At 27.2% G+C, this 16578-nt stretch overlaps 1 protein-coding gene across 2 annotated transcripts in view; it reads right to left on the reverse strand.

Annotated features, from left to right (window-relative positions):
• LOC122715435 overlaps window positions 1–16578 on the reverse strand; it is a 39717-nt gene that overhangs the window by 20923 nt on the left and 2216 nt on the right. Inside the window, exon 2 of one of the 2 annotated variants that reach the window (XM_043937631.1) lies at window positions 2656–2715. The exons of the other annotated variant lie outside the window; for it this stretch is intronic. Within the exon in view, the coding sequence (XP_043793566.1) occupies window positions 2656–2715 (60 nt within the window). The remainder of the gene's footprint in view (window positions 1–2655; window positions 2716–16578) is intronic. 2 annotated transcript variants of the gene reach the window in all.

Raw genomic sequence — 16578 nt, forward strand, 5'->3', positions numbered from 1 at the left:
GCAAACTTCAAACGCTGTTCTATCGACATATTATACTGGTCACACGAGATATATACTATCACAACGAACATCTTGTCATAAATTTGAACGAGGCTTTTCATCGTTATATCATTCTGAAAATAAGCAAGATAAAATAACTCACGAGCCAGGCTCGGTTATGATAAGTACACGCGCTATCCAAATGGCCGAATCTTTGAAGATAACCGATAGATTTGTTTAACAATAGATAACAATTATACTTAAATATCCATTTTAAGTATAAATGATCTCTCTCTCTCTCTCTTTCTCTCTCTCTCTCTCTCTCTATATATATATATATACATATGTATATATTCTTATTTATTACATTTTAGAAACTCGTAAAAAATAACAAATTCAAAATTTCATATTTTTTGTTTTACAATGATAGAAAATATTTTTGACAAAATTAATATCGAAATAGAAAATGTAATTACAAATACCTACTTAGTTTCATGACATCACTTTAATTACGATGTGATGAAAGTAAGATAAACTTTATCTTTATTTTATCAACTGAAACATCACAGAATAGAAATCTGATATTGGAAGAAAAAGTATTTTATATAGAAAAATATATTTTTTAAGTAAAAAAATAATAAGATTATTATTATTACATAGAATTTTATTTATAAAAATGCATTCTTAACAACGTGTCGATAAAAGTGTTTTTTACATTGTTTTGATTCTTCGATTAAAAAATGAATGTCGGTCAATTATCGATCGAGATATAATGCTCGTTTTCTATTATTTTATTTCGTTATTATGTCGTTTATTATTATTTAATCTTTATTTTTACTATGTATTTTTAATGTCACTCTATTAATCGGCACGGCGGCGTGGAAAACCGAACGATAATCGATAATCGATTATAAATTGTATATTCATTCAATCGGATGGCGAAAAGGACAATATTGAAAAGGCTCTAAACATGCAATCCACCTTTTGTTAATATAAACATGAACCTTATATATATATATATATAAATAAGGACCAATCAAAATTTTCTTTTCTCATAAAATTGGAATAAGCCTCTAAAAATCTCCCTTATACGAAAATAATTTTATAGAAGATCTTATTTAAGAAAATTTTGTACTCGAGTATTCATGAATAAGAAGAAATTGTTGTGAAAATATATCTAATATAAATACGTATGTATAAATTGTAAATAAATAGAAAGCTATAAATCTAAATTAAGATTTTCATAAATAAAAAAATGTTAACGATCCAAAATTCCATGAGCAATATTTCTTTGATCTCAACGTGTTTTAATCAAATGATAAATAAATTTTTATCTTCAAAAAGTTAATTAAAATGATGAGAAAAAGATGTTTAATTCAACAATAGAAGAAAAAGGAAAAAAAGATAAATCTTCTGTTATATATATAGATTTTTTGCAAATATTATGATTGAAACGTTATCGATTATAAATTGGAATATACCACATTTTAATCATTATTTATATAAAGAGAAAATAAAATGAATTATTAGCCACGCTGATTGTAATACATTTCAATATAATTTGGTAAATTGAAATGTATTTTTGCACATTTCTCAATTTTCTGCTTTTGGAGACAATTGATATTTTAGTAAACTGAGATAAAGAAAAATGTATTAAAAAAGTAAAAAAAAAAGGAAGAATAATTTTGAATGAATTTAAATAAATTTTAATTTAGAAAGGTCTGAATAAATTTTATAAAGAAAATATGCAGAAAAAAGTACTTGAATGCTTGAATTAAAATGTAATTCTTTTTTTTTTTTTTTTTTCCTTGTTATATGAGACGTAAAATTAATTTTCATTACTTCAATTTTTTTCTATTTTTATGAAAGAGAGAACTGCGTAAAATTTTCAGTTCATATAAGATACTCGTGATATTCAAATGAAATAAACGGCGAACTTTGTAAATTGACTCTACACGATTCATGTAAATTTATTTCAGTTTACTCACAGTGTGCATAGCTGTTAATGTCAATGTAAATTTTTAAAATTTTTAAATGAAATCAACGATGCAGTTAAACGTGATAAACATTATTCTATTATATTCTATCAAGTTATAATGCTTTGAAATTTTTTAAATACAAGCGAAAATTTTTTTTTTTTTTCTAATGAAACATCTCTATCTATCTTTTTCAAAAAATTATTTCTTATTAATAACTCGAAGCAAATATATAAACATTACATCTCATAGAATCTAATATTACTTTCTAATGAAGAAACATTATTTTTTTTTTTTTATAAAAAAATAATTATTATATAAAAACGAAAAATATTTTTCTCCAACGAAACAGCAGTTCACTCTAATTTTGTTCGTTCCTTGAAATTTATTTTTTATTAATAATATTAATAATACCAAACAAATATGTAAAAATTAAAAATTAAAATTAAATTAAAGGTATAAAGATATATAAGATATAGAATATTTATTACTTTTTAATAAAAAATTACTTTTTTCGAAGATTATTAGATAATTATATCTATTAATTATCATATACGTATACATTACCACCGTCAAACATGAAAATGAAAACATTGAATAATAATTAATAACATAAGCATAGGAATTAATTAAAAATTTAATTATCGTAAAATAAATATGTTTCTGTTCTTTTAATAATTTTCAAAAATGAGACACTCACTTGAAGCTTAATCCATAGACCTTGGGAGTTTCCGGGGAGGTTGAACCGCATTTGAAGCAACTGAACCAAGGTATACAATCGATGAACATTTTCCAGATATATACAGGAGAATAAACCACTGTCAGATGACACAATATGAGATTATTATGGCCAGAGATGCACTCATGCACTTTTCTTTCTTTTCTCCACCAGAGCCACTGTTTCACCGTTGTTTACAAGCTTGTAACAACGTCATTCGTGTACTTATCCACGTATTGTGTTACCGTGATGACGTACTTACGTGTACTTTTAATTTCGTACGAACAACATACTATTCGTTCAATCACTTTCGAAATTTAATCGAGAATCTAATTTCCCATAAATTTTCTTAATTATAATTATATTCCCATATAAAACGTGGAACGTATATTATGGAGAAACATTTATTATGATGGAATATTAACGTCGACGAATCGTGATGAAAATAAGCATTCTGCAGAAATTCTACAGGGCGAAAGAAAAAAAAGCAATTGTAAGCAACATTTAATGTTGTTCAATTAATTTAATTTAATTTTATGTTAAACAGTTGTGTGGTGGCAAGATTATTATACAAGAGATTCAAAGTTATGAATTTCTATGCATTGTTATATTTTATTTTGTATTTCTTTGAAATTGTGATATTATTCATAATGTGTATTAATTTTGATTAAATTGCACATTTATTACTGTTTTCATATTTTAACAAATATATATGTTACTGAATCAAGAAATCTTTATCAAGAAAAGCATAAAGTGAATGTAAACTAATTCCTCAAGTATTATGATTCATCAATGAAGAAACATTTCATTCCAAGCTATTTTCATTATTATTATAATCCATTGTTGTATTATTATGTCAAAGGTAATACGCTAATTTATGAAAGTTTATGCTTTAAATATAAAATATAAAAAAACAATTCTTTATCAAAAAATTCAATATTTTTGAGATTGTATTTACTTCAGAGTTAAATTTAACTATAAAATATTGTTTTATAATTGTATATAGGATTAGTCATTTATTATCCATTAATTATCTATTAATTATCTTATCTTAAATAGTTTATTTATTTAAGATAATTAATAAATAATCATTTGAAACGTAATGTATTATTTCAGATATGTATTTTATTATTTTTATTTTACAAATATCATTTTATATTTTATTTCAAATATTCAACTTAAATAAAATAATAAATAATTTGACATTATTTCTTCATATATACATATACATATCCTTCATATATAAATATATATATTCTCAATTTATATAAAAAATCTGTACTTCAGAAGCATGGAATAATAGAATTAAAGAATATTTAAGATTTTTGAAAATTTAAATAAAAATTATTTATAACACGTAACTATATAAAATAATATATTATTTTAATGATTATTTTTCAAATAATTTATTTTAATAATATCCAAACTTAATTGTGAATTGAAATTAAATATAAGGAAATAATATTTATCTTGCAGTGGCTCATGAAAGTATTTGAACATTATTTTACAGAAAAATTCAATTCGAATTTTAGATCAATTTTTCTATCAATTTTTAATACAATTTCATCTTTTTGAATTTTTTCACAGATAATAGAGCATTACATTCTGAACATTTTGTAATTTAAAATATTTCTCTATTTGACACTATAAAATTATATTTATGATAAAATTAAAAGAAACGAAAATTTATTAATACTTTATCTATTAGTTCCATCCTCGCTAAAGTCGAAAGCTGAACGACTTTGGATATTGCACAAATATTTAGATACCTAAACTGATGCTAAACTGTTCAAAGAATCACCTACTGTCATAGAACTATAATCATTTATATTATTATACTTATATAAGCTTTGAGTAAACGAATACACTCTACGAATACGGTCGTACTCTAGCTATTGAAAAGCCAGGCTTTCCAACCGCTTCACAAGTCCTAGCTCTGTCCTTAACACCATGAAATCGCCGGCGACTTCAACACTGCAATATATTACCAACATTAACTCTGCAAAATGTATTTCTATAACGTCCACATCTCCCTGTCATCCAGATGAATCCAAATATGCTAATCCTTGATCGCTTCTCCTTGATCGTTGCTTGGATCCAATGATGATTCGCTGACCCATTTCTTCCTCTGCTCTAAATATTCTTCAAATTGCTGGAACATTTGCTGAATTAGCTGATTATCGGCCGAATTCACTTTGAATCGTTGTCAATGCATCGGCCATCAGGAAATGACCCGGAAAAAAATTTAAGTCGTCTGGATAGATCAGGAGTTTACACAAGATTCTATTTGCGTTAGCAAAGTGAATAACTCTTCGAATGTCGCCGAAATTTGTTCCATTGTTTGAAATATCCTCTGAATCTGTCGCAAACAATTAATAAAAAGATCTCGATTGAGGAGTGGCTAATGTGACTAATGTGAAGCAGACTTTTAGAGTACAACTCTAGTCTTCGTTCTTGCAAGTCGATTCATTTAAAACAGGCCACTCATTGGCATTCAGCGCCAACCAATCGGGCCCCGACCACCAGAGGGAATTAGTTTCCAGGGATTGGGTATTCGCGCCGCGACATACAATATTGGCCGGATTATCGGTTGAACTTATCAGACGCCATGCCTGAGGATGGGATATATTTCGTATTTTCTTAATTTCTTTCTCCTTGTTGGACAAGTCTTTTATCTGCGCAAGCACATCGGTGTAACTCGACCAGTAATAACAATTGCGAGTATTCACTTTTACCTCACTTTTGCTTTTTAACATCATTTCAGACAATAACTGTGCAGCGTAAAATTTCAATTGAATTTCAATCGAATTATGAGCGACATTAAACATTTTGAAAGGGATCACTCTGGATTTCGCGTAGTATAGACGTGCCTCCCATTTATCCTCTTCTTCTATAGGCGAGCGCAAATAGACACACGCCCCGTAAGCTTTCTTGGAGATCTCGAAAAAGCCGTGCAATTCTATGTTCTTCTCGTTCGTTATTTCCCCGAAGCGTGGAAATTTGAAAACTGTCAAGTTCTTTAAATCTAATCGAAACAACATCCAATTCGGATACATTTTCGGAGGGATCGGCTCGTCCCACTTTTTACAGACCCTGCACACATCTTGGAAAAACAGCTTTGCCCGGAGGGTTACCGGTTCCGCCAATCCTTTCGAGTCCGTGATGAATCCTTTATAGGACGCTATGATTCGTTTAGTCAGGCACGAGTACGTTATTAAAGAGAATAGAAACGCGTCGTCGATGCTCGATGCATCGAGCGATGTCTCGCCCCCTGCCTGAGAGCTATCGTCCGACGTTATTGCGAAATTCCTCAGATAATCAGCCCGCTCTTCTAACAACTTGTGGAAATCTTTCGTGGAAAATATTGGGGCGAGAGCTAAATCCAATGCTCGCTCTTGCCATTTGTCCAACGCTATCGCGTTTAATTTTTCTGTAAGAATCTTCACGGCGTCCGACGAGAGTTCGCCCAATTGGTTCAGCTTGTATAGATATTCTTTCGCGCCGTTGAAATTCTTCAGAGATTTCTTCGTGAACCGCTTCAGAGACAGAAAAATGGACAGGTTCGCCTTGGAGAAAATTACCGGATATTGTTGTTGGACGTGCGAGGGAGGTGTCTCGGCCGATTCTAACGAGCAAACATCCTCTTCCCTCTCTTGATACGCGAGTGCGTCTTCTATGAAAGTTTTTACCAGTCTCGCCACGTTGAAATTTTCAACCTCGGCCGCCCTCGATGATCCTGATTGAATATTTGGGACAGGGCGTTCTATGTTCTCTTGCAAATTTACGATGCTCTCTTGTGCATCGTCGTTTCTTATTTGAGCTTCCATCTCTGTTAATCAATCGTGGGGACAGGAATTGGGTTGGATTAAGACTGGGGTGAATCGTTTCTTAAGGATTCTTGATCGATTCTTGATCACTAGAGATCACCGGTTACCGGAATTCGGTTCACTTTTGAATATTTACTCTTCGATTCTGGATTCTATATCCGGTTGGATTTAAATGTTAAAGCTGAACGTTTTTGTATTATTACGTAAACTTTGAGCGAACAAAATGGTGGTATTTAGCTTCTTTGCGGCTAATTGAAATGATTGTAACTGTATCTCTGTCTTTGAATTCTATCCGATTTATATTGTATTTCTAATCTAATCGAATCAAAAGATTGCGATCGCGAGCCTTGGCTTTTCCTCCTCCAATCCTTACTTTTTTCATGAAAATGCACACTGAGAGGAGATTAGAGGGACCAATCGTCGCGTTCGGAGGCGGTTTCGAAGGATGGGCCTTCGCGGGATCGCGTGGGGAGCTTTGAGTCATGAGCTTTGCTTCCATCGCAAGGCGTGACTTGTGAAGTTGTTCAAACATTTCTGTTTAAATTGAGGCCCTGGAAAGCCTTAGGAAGCTATAAATTATTGTATATTTGGTTATTGAAACTTAACTTTTTGATTGAAAGTAAAAAATCCTTCTAAGTTTCTCCTTAATAATTCTTTTAAAAACACGGTAAAAAAGAAATTGCTCCGTTCGCTACTCGACGCTATCGTTAGTTTTCATTAAAGATAAAAGATTTCTCATGAATTTCATTCCATTAAGAAAATAAAAAGGTGTTCGAACTACTTTCGTGAGCCATATTCTACTCAAATTCTACAATTTACAATTTTAACCGAATTTACATGTGCATGAAAGAGATATTATATCAATCAATCATCCCTTTATTGCATTATATTACATTATTCTTGTATTATTTTAAGATGTATCTATATATATATATATACATCTCGAATAAATTCACACAATGTGAATTATATATTCGTCATTTCTGTTATATAATAAATTTTGGACATAACAGATATTACGACACCGCCATTTTAAGGATTTAAAATTCGTATTGAAATTGGATTGTACAAGTATCGAGCTATAAAAAGAATTGTTACGTACAATTTGCGTTATATCCAAATCCAAATACATTGTATAGGTAAGAAACATCTCGGATATTAAATTAATTCTAATGATTTTTATTGTTCCGTAATTTCGATTGAAAATAAATTTTATATTTTTTATTCCATCGGTATATTTAAATATAAAATTCAACGTCAGAAAATTTCGATCATTCCATTATCGAAAATTCCATTATACAAACACACTCGTCACCTACAGCTTGAATGCAGAAAGTTTGAACACGATTTATTAAAATTGAGATTGGCTATTGATTTTTCTTTTGAAAATATATATATATTCAATCACTATTAGTTTCCAGTTACTTCTACTTCTTTGAAACAATGTCTAAATTGGAATATAATTAACATTCATAACTTTAAATAAAAAATAATAATAATAATAATAATAAACTAATTTGTAGCATGATTAATTTAATCGTTGAAAAAAAATTATTACGTTTCATCAAAGTGAAAATAAATATCGTGTATAAAGATATAAAAAAATTCATTCATTTGTATTGTATTATTAACATTGGATCAAATTACCATCAAAATGAAAAGAAGTGAAAAAATATTGACGATCGTGATAAGTATTTATCAAATAGGCAAGTATATTCGTAAACTCGTATTCGTTACGCTTGAATTGAACAGATTGCACGCTAAACGTATGCGACAGTTACAGTGCAATGATATATGTAATAGTGCGTTACAATTCATATGACACTATAACGTCAATTTGCCCTTCCATTAGGAAATCTCTCGTTAAATCTTGCGAAATTTCGTTCCGATTATTTTTTTCGAAATCGAGGCGCGTATGAATTTGAATAAAACGATTCGATCGAGATCGCAGAAAGGATATTTTTTTTATGCGTCGAAGGAAAAAAAAAAAGTATCTCTTTCCATAAATTATCCCTCTAATAACGAATACGTCTATCTTAAAAATTGAAAAAATTACGTGAATATGGTTAAAATGATAACAAAATGATAACAATTGTTCGATTACAACAAGGATTGTATTTCAAATATATTCAAAAAATGTGACAAAAGACTTTCGAATATATATATATGTGTATGCATTCTGTATACGTATATGTATATTGAAAAAATGATGAAAACACGATTAAGCATAAATTCTGAAAATTCTAAGAGATTTTCTAAGAGATAATTGGAGTAGTATTATTGCATATTATTTAACGTGAAATTAATTTATTCGACATTAGATTGCAAATCTCTATCTGGATATCTGAAAACAATTATTGACAGTTGATTATATATGAATATAAATTTATAATCCAATCGATTGATTATTAATTTTAATTCTACTTATTTCCAAAACGAAGCTTTTTTCACTTATTAAAATAATGGAAAAAGATAGAATTCGTTTCTACTCCAATTTAATTTCTCTAACTTTTTTTTTTAAATTTTAACAACCGTAAATACTAGTTACAAGTTCCCCGCAGAATTTCATCTAAATTTTAGAAATCCGCGGAAGAAGAGATATCACACAATCCTCTGTGTTTCGTTAAAATTATGGAAATATCATCTAGAAAGAGAATAAAATGCAAAACCGGGAGATACATCAAATCTACATTACAAAGTATAAAGAAAAATAAATCTATCTTGAAACCGTATTATTTATTGGAATTTGGTATCCGAGGCGGGAATATTAACGTCGAATCGTTGAAATTTGTTTAGAAAACAATATCTCCCGATCTCTTTCAAATACTTTTTATCATATAATAATCCAATAACTCAAAAGTTAAAATTGACTGAATCGATAAATAACATCGAAATTCGATATACCAATAAATAATATCGATAACTAAAATTTCTATTTATTCAAAATATCATTAAAATATCAATAAATAGAAATAGCTTAATAAGTAAATAAATTATAATTTTTAATTTATTTATATTTTTTGCAATTTTTTACATACTTTAATAATAATTTTCAATAAGAACAACTTCAATCGATATCCATTATATCGAAAACTATCAATAAAATATCGATAATCAATAATCACAACTCTACTAGATTTTCATTGTTTCACTGTTTCAACGCATCATTACGATCACAAGAACCAAAACAAATTTATTTTAACATCTCTCGTTAGAAAAAGATCTCTTATTAGAAAATGATCCATATCCATTCCCTTTCGATATATTCAAATAAATATTACGCTTTCGAATTTTCTAGAATAAACTAATTGAAAAATTTTCTGACCACCAAATTGAGAATTCGAGTTTTGAGGCGTTCGAATTACCTGACAGGTAACAGGAATAAGAATCGAATTCCAACGAGATCTGGGGATCGATGAAGTCGGTCGAGTTTAGGATGGCAATATCAATATTTTCCTAGGGTATTCGGGGAATCTCGAGAATTCCAATCTATACACATTTCAACGCTCGATTCGACGTTAATATTCCCGCCTCGGATACCAAATTCCAATGAGTCAAAGGACCCGTTGATAACTCGTTCGACCGATACTTTTCACTCCCGATCACCAATATATAATACATAGCGCGGGCGCACCGTTTCAGAAAATAAATGTTTTTTATGTTTCCCCTGGCCGGAATCACAAGTTTCGATCGATAGTCGAAGGAGGCATAGAGAATCGATTAACCGGAGGTCCACGAATCGATACCGCGAGCCATACTGCGCCTCGAGCCTTCAGGAGGAACACTATAATGGACGTGTCTTCGTCTTTCTTTCCCTTGTCGTCGTCGTCGTCTCTCACCGGTTGGTTCTCCCTCTCCTTCGACAAGACTATATAAACAGTGGAAACCGGTATGGAATAGAGGGATTCGTTATGGACGTATATGTATCGCCAATTGTTATGAATCTCTAAGGAAAATTAATCAATCCGGGATTTTAATATTCGTTTAGTAATTTAGTTTTAATTATGAGAGACAATGTGGAATTAATTTTAATTTTGATTAAACATTAATAATTCTAATTGTTCGTGTGAAGAATTGATTATCGATATTGATTATAGGATAAATAATATCGTTAAAATACCGTTAACAATTGAAAATAAATATAATTCTTACTTTTTCTTATTTATTATTGATAATAATAAAAATAGTTGACAATATTAAGAATAGCAGTAAATGTTTATGAATAATTGATATTTTGATATATTTAAAATATCGTTAGTAATTCTTGTTCGTGTAAATGAATTTTTTTTTTTAAAAAAATTAATAATGATAAAAAAATATATATATATACATCGTATGAAAAGAATTCTTGAGAGTAGAATATTTAGGATATCGTGGCATTTTTTGATCATCCTGCGTGAAGTAGAATTGATTATCGATATTGGTTATAGGATAAATAATGTTAAAATATTGTCAACAATTGAAAATAAATATAATTCTTACTTTTTCTTATTTAAATTTATTATTGATAATAATAATAATAGTTGACAATATTAAGAATAGCAGTAATTGTTTATAAACAATTGATATTTTGACATATTTAAAATATCGTTAAGATATCAATAATATGAATAGAAAATGGCTGAAGTTAATTAAAACATAGTTTCTCAATAAAGTCTAAATAATTATGTGCCTTAATAATATCTTTTAATAAGAAAAGTCACTTTTTTCATTCGTTACGATATCTTAATGATATATCTATACATAAAAAGTTATCTATATCGATAATTTAATTTTAACGTGAAAAAAGAATATTTAATTGGATGTATAGAAATTTATATATGTATAAAATATATATTTTATTAATATGAAAATGTATGAAATTTTCCATCTTTTTTTTCATTTAACTAATCATCAATTATCATTTTAATATCAGAGAAAAAAGAAATAATCAAATATACAATACATTAACATTATGTACTCAAATTATTAATGCACTTCGAAATGTTATTTTGATCTAAGACGCATTAAGAAACGTCAAAACGAAACAAGTTTGAATACGTAAAATGGATAAAAAGCGAAGTTATATATGTGTATATATATGTATGTGTGTGTGTGTGTGTGTGTGTATTAATTGTTATGCTAATATCTATTGTTATTATTTTGCTATCATTTAAAATTTACTTACTTATACATTGTACAAGTTAGAAAGATTCTAGGTGTCTTTAATTGTGATTCATCCTGTTTCCAATATTTGTTTACATCTCAGAAATATAGATAACACGAAATAAATTATAAAAATGAAATTAAATTATGTGTTGAAGATTGTAAATTTTTTTTTGATCTTTTGTGAATTAATTTTTACCATAAGTATTCTATTTTGATCGGGGATATATAAAAATAAGTGTATAATGGAAGACATAATGTAAATTCTAACAATAATAACTGAAGTAAGAAACTGATGATCGAATCCCGCTGACGATTTGTCATAATCGTAGTTCGACTTTCGAACAAATAATTTAAATTGCAAGTATCTTTTTTTTTTCAAAATTATATGCTATAAACATTAATTTATATTTCAAATTTTATAATTTTACATGTAATATTTTATAATTTTCAAAAGAGAAACATAAATAAAAGGAATACGAACAATAAAACACGTTAAGAATTTTATTTTATTACTATTTTTCTATTCGTATAACTGTTTTACAATTCTAATCTTAAGTTAGAAGTGCAAAACAAATTTAGTAAAGCAATAAAGTACTTTTCAGGCATAATCATTATTCAAATATAAATGTCATATTTATCTACATGTCCTGATCCTAATTATAGAAAAGTTATTCAAAAATATTTCATGAAAACTTTAATATCTCCTTTTTTATTATAAAAAAACATATTTAAAATACATAACGAATTTTTATTTTCTATCTTCACGAAAAAACGAATACGAAATATTGGTATAAAGAAAGAATAAATATTTAGTTAAATTATCGTCGAAATAAAAATATTTATTTTCGATTTGTTATTTTATTTTGGCCACTTTTTTACTTACGTATCTATAAAAAAGTAATGATTCTTCTTTTTTCATCATACATCATACAAATTATGAAATTTTTATTTAATTAATATATTTATTCAATTTGTTATTTTATTTTATTTTGCTCAATTCTGATTACACGTTTCAATTTTGTAAAAAAAAAAAAAAAAAAGTAACATATAAATACATATAAATCTTATGAAATTCTTTTTTAAATAACGTAACCAGAGAAGTAGTAGTCCTTATTGCCAAGAATGCTCAGAAAGTATTTGCCGATAAGTGTACACTAATTGCCTTACCAGTATTATTCAAGGCTGTTCCAAGAACAAGGTAATCTTAAAATATTCCATGAAATAAGGAGTTTTAGAAGGAAAAAAAATAAAAAAAATAAGAAGAAAAATTCTGAAAGATAATTCTTGATTTAAAAAATATATAAAATGGTATCTTGTTTATGTATATGATATTTAAATAAGTGTACACAACGTATATACAACGTATGATGTAAAACTATATTCATGGAAACAAGAAACCATTTCGTTGTCATTAATTTTTTCGCATTTAAATCAAACGATTGAAAATTAAAATTTAGAGTTTAGAATTTTTAATGAATATAACGTAATGATTATTAAAAAAAAAAATAATAAAATTATCAAGATTTCCTATAAATCGAAATAATTAATAAGATAGATATTGATTAACATAATTTCCATAACAACATCGAATTTCTATTATCTTAATCATTTTCAAATGGTATTCAAATGATAAATCAACTACTTTAAATTGGCGTTAAAAGAATATATTGAATATCGTCAAGCATATGAATATGTACATAGATTGATACTTAATTCTTTTGTTAGATTCATTGAAAATTAATAAAAATTTATTTGCTAAAATATCTTTTTAATTACTGAAACCAATATTCATGATAACCAATATTCTGAATCGAATCAATACGAAATGTTATGATCAACTTTTGCTTTCTATATAGATATATAAAAATTTCAAAAAGTTGATTAAAAAATTCTATCCATTTATATATTACAAATTAATATTTTTATAATAATTTAAAATAAATAAATTTATATCATTGATTTCACAAATCAATATTTTCAATTAAACTATTTAAATAAATAAAATATAACTTTAAAAATATTAAATTCAATGGAATTCAATGCATTAATAAAATATAATAATCAATTATTATTCTATTATTAATTTTAAAATTAATATAATTTTTTCCATGATTAATAACTATAAATAAATAAACTGAATAAATAAATCTAAATAAACAATATATCATTAAAATAATAAATAAATATTTTAATCAAAAAATTAACCCAATTATTAACATCACCTCCCTTACTAAATTTAATGATACAGGAGATCCTATATTTGACGAACATAATATAAATCACATTAGAGATATAGATGGTATAAAATTAATTATTCCTTTATTTACAAATGTTAACGTAATAACACTTACAAGAATAATACGCTGCACACAACCTACTAAGTTTTTTTAATAAAAAATCATGTGTAAAATAATCACACGATCGTTACAATTTAATAAAACTTTCAATTGTGTAACAACCACTATTATATTTTTAGCAAAATCAATTCTACATTGTGATTAGAAAACAATACGAACGTATTTCAAGACGATTAATAAATGTCACGGTATCGTACCCTATTAAACTATTTTTAATCACAATTTCCCGTATTATAACAACCTTGACGTGTAGTTAGACGAATAACTAATCAACGTAATCCATCTGAAACACCTTCATAACCATTCGTAAATGCACGGGTATTATTACCACGAAACAATACCAGAAATTCTATTATATTAATCCTTGTTTTTGCACTTCACGCGTTCACAGATAAGAGAAACGAAATACATATATATATATAATATATATAAGAGGAGATCGACGAGCGATCTAACGCAAAGGAGGTTAACATAATCGTCGAGTGTACACACGTAAACACACATACACACACACACATAGTATACACACACTACGTTCTTCGAACAAAAAATCGGGGATAAAGGGACACGAGGAAACGAACGAGAAGAAGAACGATTAAGCTTTAACGTATGAATAAAAAATGTTGGACGATCAAAGGATGTGCATAGAAAAGCGCAGATCGTTTCTCTCTACAGCGAAGCGATAAATTTCCACGTATTCCTTTCACCACCGCCCCGAGCTACCAGAAATTTTTGCATTTTACAATGTCAGCACGATTTGACACGTTCAAGGACTTGCTGATATCACCACGGGGCGAATGAAGGGAACACATTCGCCGATTGGGAGAATCGAAACTGCTGCTTATAAAAACGCGAAAAAGACGTTTGTTCCGATGGCCTTCCCATCGAACGATTCTTTTGACCGGCTATTTCGAAGAATTCTCCTTCGAGGAATTCGAATTAATTCTCGAGGAAGAAACATAGATCGAAGAAGAGGATATTTGATTAGAAAGATCAAAGATAGTCCAGTAGCAGTAAATATTGGTTTTTATTTTTTTATAAAAAAAAAAAGTACTAATGAGAGAGTGAAAAGCATTGATTATTTCTTATTAATATTTTTGTGTAAATATTAGGTAATTTTAGATTAGGATGACATGTACAAGCGAGCATAGAGAGTGATTGCTTATGAAAAAAAAAATAAGGGAAAAAAATAGGCCAAAATATTTTCGTTGGAAGTTTCGTTTTTGAAAAAATCGAGTTTGAAGATTTTTCTACCGTAAGTGAAATTGGTTAATTCCCAATTATGAGCAAAATTAATTTTATTTCATTTAAAAAATAATTTCGAAAATGCGAATTTTTAGAAATCGTATTCACGAATTTCTTGACAACGCATATTCAATATATCAAAAACAAGAATTTGAATAATAAAATTTTATTCTATTTTTTTGTTTATTTTTCACGTGTAAAATAATCTCGATAGTTTTCTCGTATCCAATAGAAAATTAGTTAATTTCATTTATTGCTTAAAAAGTTTTCAAATTTAATTTTCTCGAAATTTTGAACGAAAAACTTTTCTAATTCTAATTTCTTTTTTTTCTATTTTTTTAACACTTTTTGTCCATTTGTGTATATTATTCAGTCGGAATTTTCCTGTATATGGAAAATTGAGAATTACAGTGACCCAATCGATAATAGAATGCTATAATTTCATGTTGTTTTATTTAATCCTATATGTAAGCTGTAATACAATTTCCGTATTGTAAGTTCCATTATCTGGAATATTTTACTAACTGAACATTCTACTATCCGAATTGTACATTATCTCTACACAAATCTCTCACAACAATATAAACATACGTATTTCCATATTAATAAAAATAATATTTAATTTGAAATTAAACATTGGGCACATAACATACTCGTTGAAATCAGAAATTAAATTAAATTAATAAAGAAATGAAAGCTGTGTGAAAATTGGCAAATATATATAATAAAATCATTGGCATTAAAAAATAGAAGATTAAAATGGGAAATTAATTGCAAAGTATACATTTCTTTATATATTAAAAACTTTTTGATAAAAGATAAATTTTATGATAAAAATTCTTTATGCCATTGATTCAATTTTATTGTAAATAAGTATATTATTTTCCTCAAAATTTAATAATTTATCAATTCAAAAAGTCAAGTGTTTCATTATCTGAAAATTGCGATTTTATTTTACAATAATCTTGTATTCTATTAATCTTGTATTCTATAATTAGTATTAAGATAATGGAAATTCTACTGTATTTTAATATATAACTAATTAATGATAATACTAAAACTAAAGAATATAAAAATATATTAATCTTTCGATTTTAATCGTTAAATATTAATTTATAAATTTTTAAAAAATTTTTTAAATTTTTAAAATACATGATTTCGATAATTCTCACTCCCCCAAAAAATATATATTCATATTATATACATATTTTTTTATTTTGAAATATATATCATAATTTAAATTTTTGTACAACAAGAAATAAAATATGAAAAAGCATTTTATCAATGTGGATAAAATGAATATCGAAAGTGATGAATTAAGATAAAAT

This window comes from Apis laboriosa, unplaced genomic scaffold (genome assembly GCF_014066325.1).
Source record: "Apis laboriosa isolate Shangri-la unplaced genomic scaffold, ASM1406632v1 scaffold35_cov144, whole genome shotgun sequence".
Lineage (NCBI taxonomy): Eukaryota > Metazoa > Arthropoda > Insecta > Hymenoptera > Apidae > Apis > Apis laboriosa.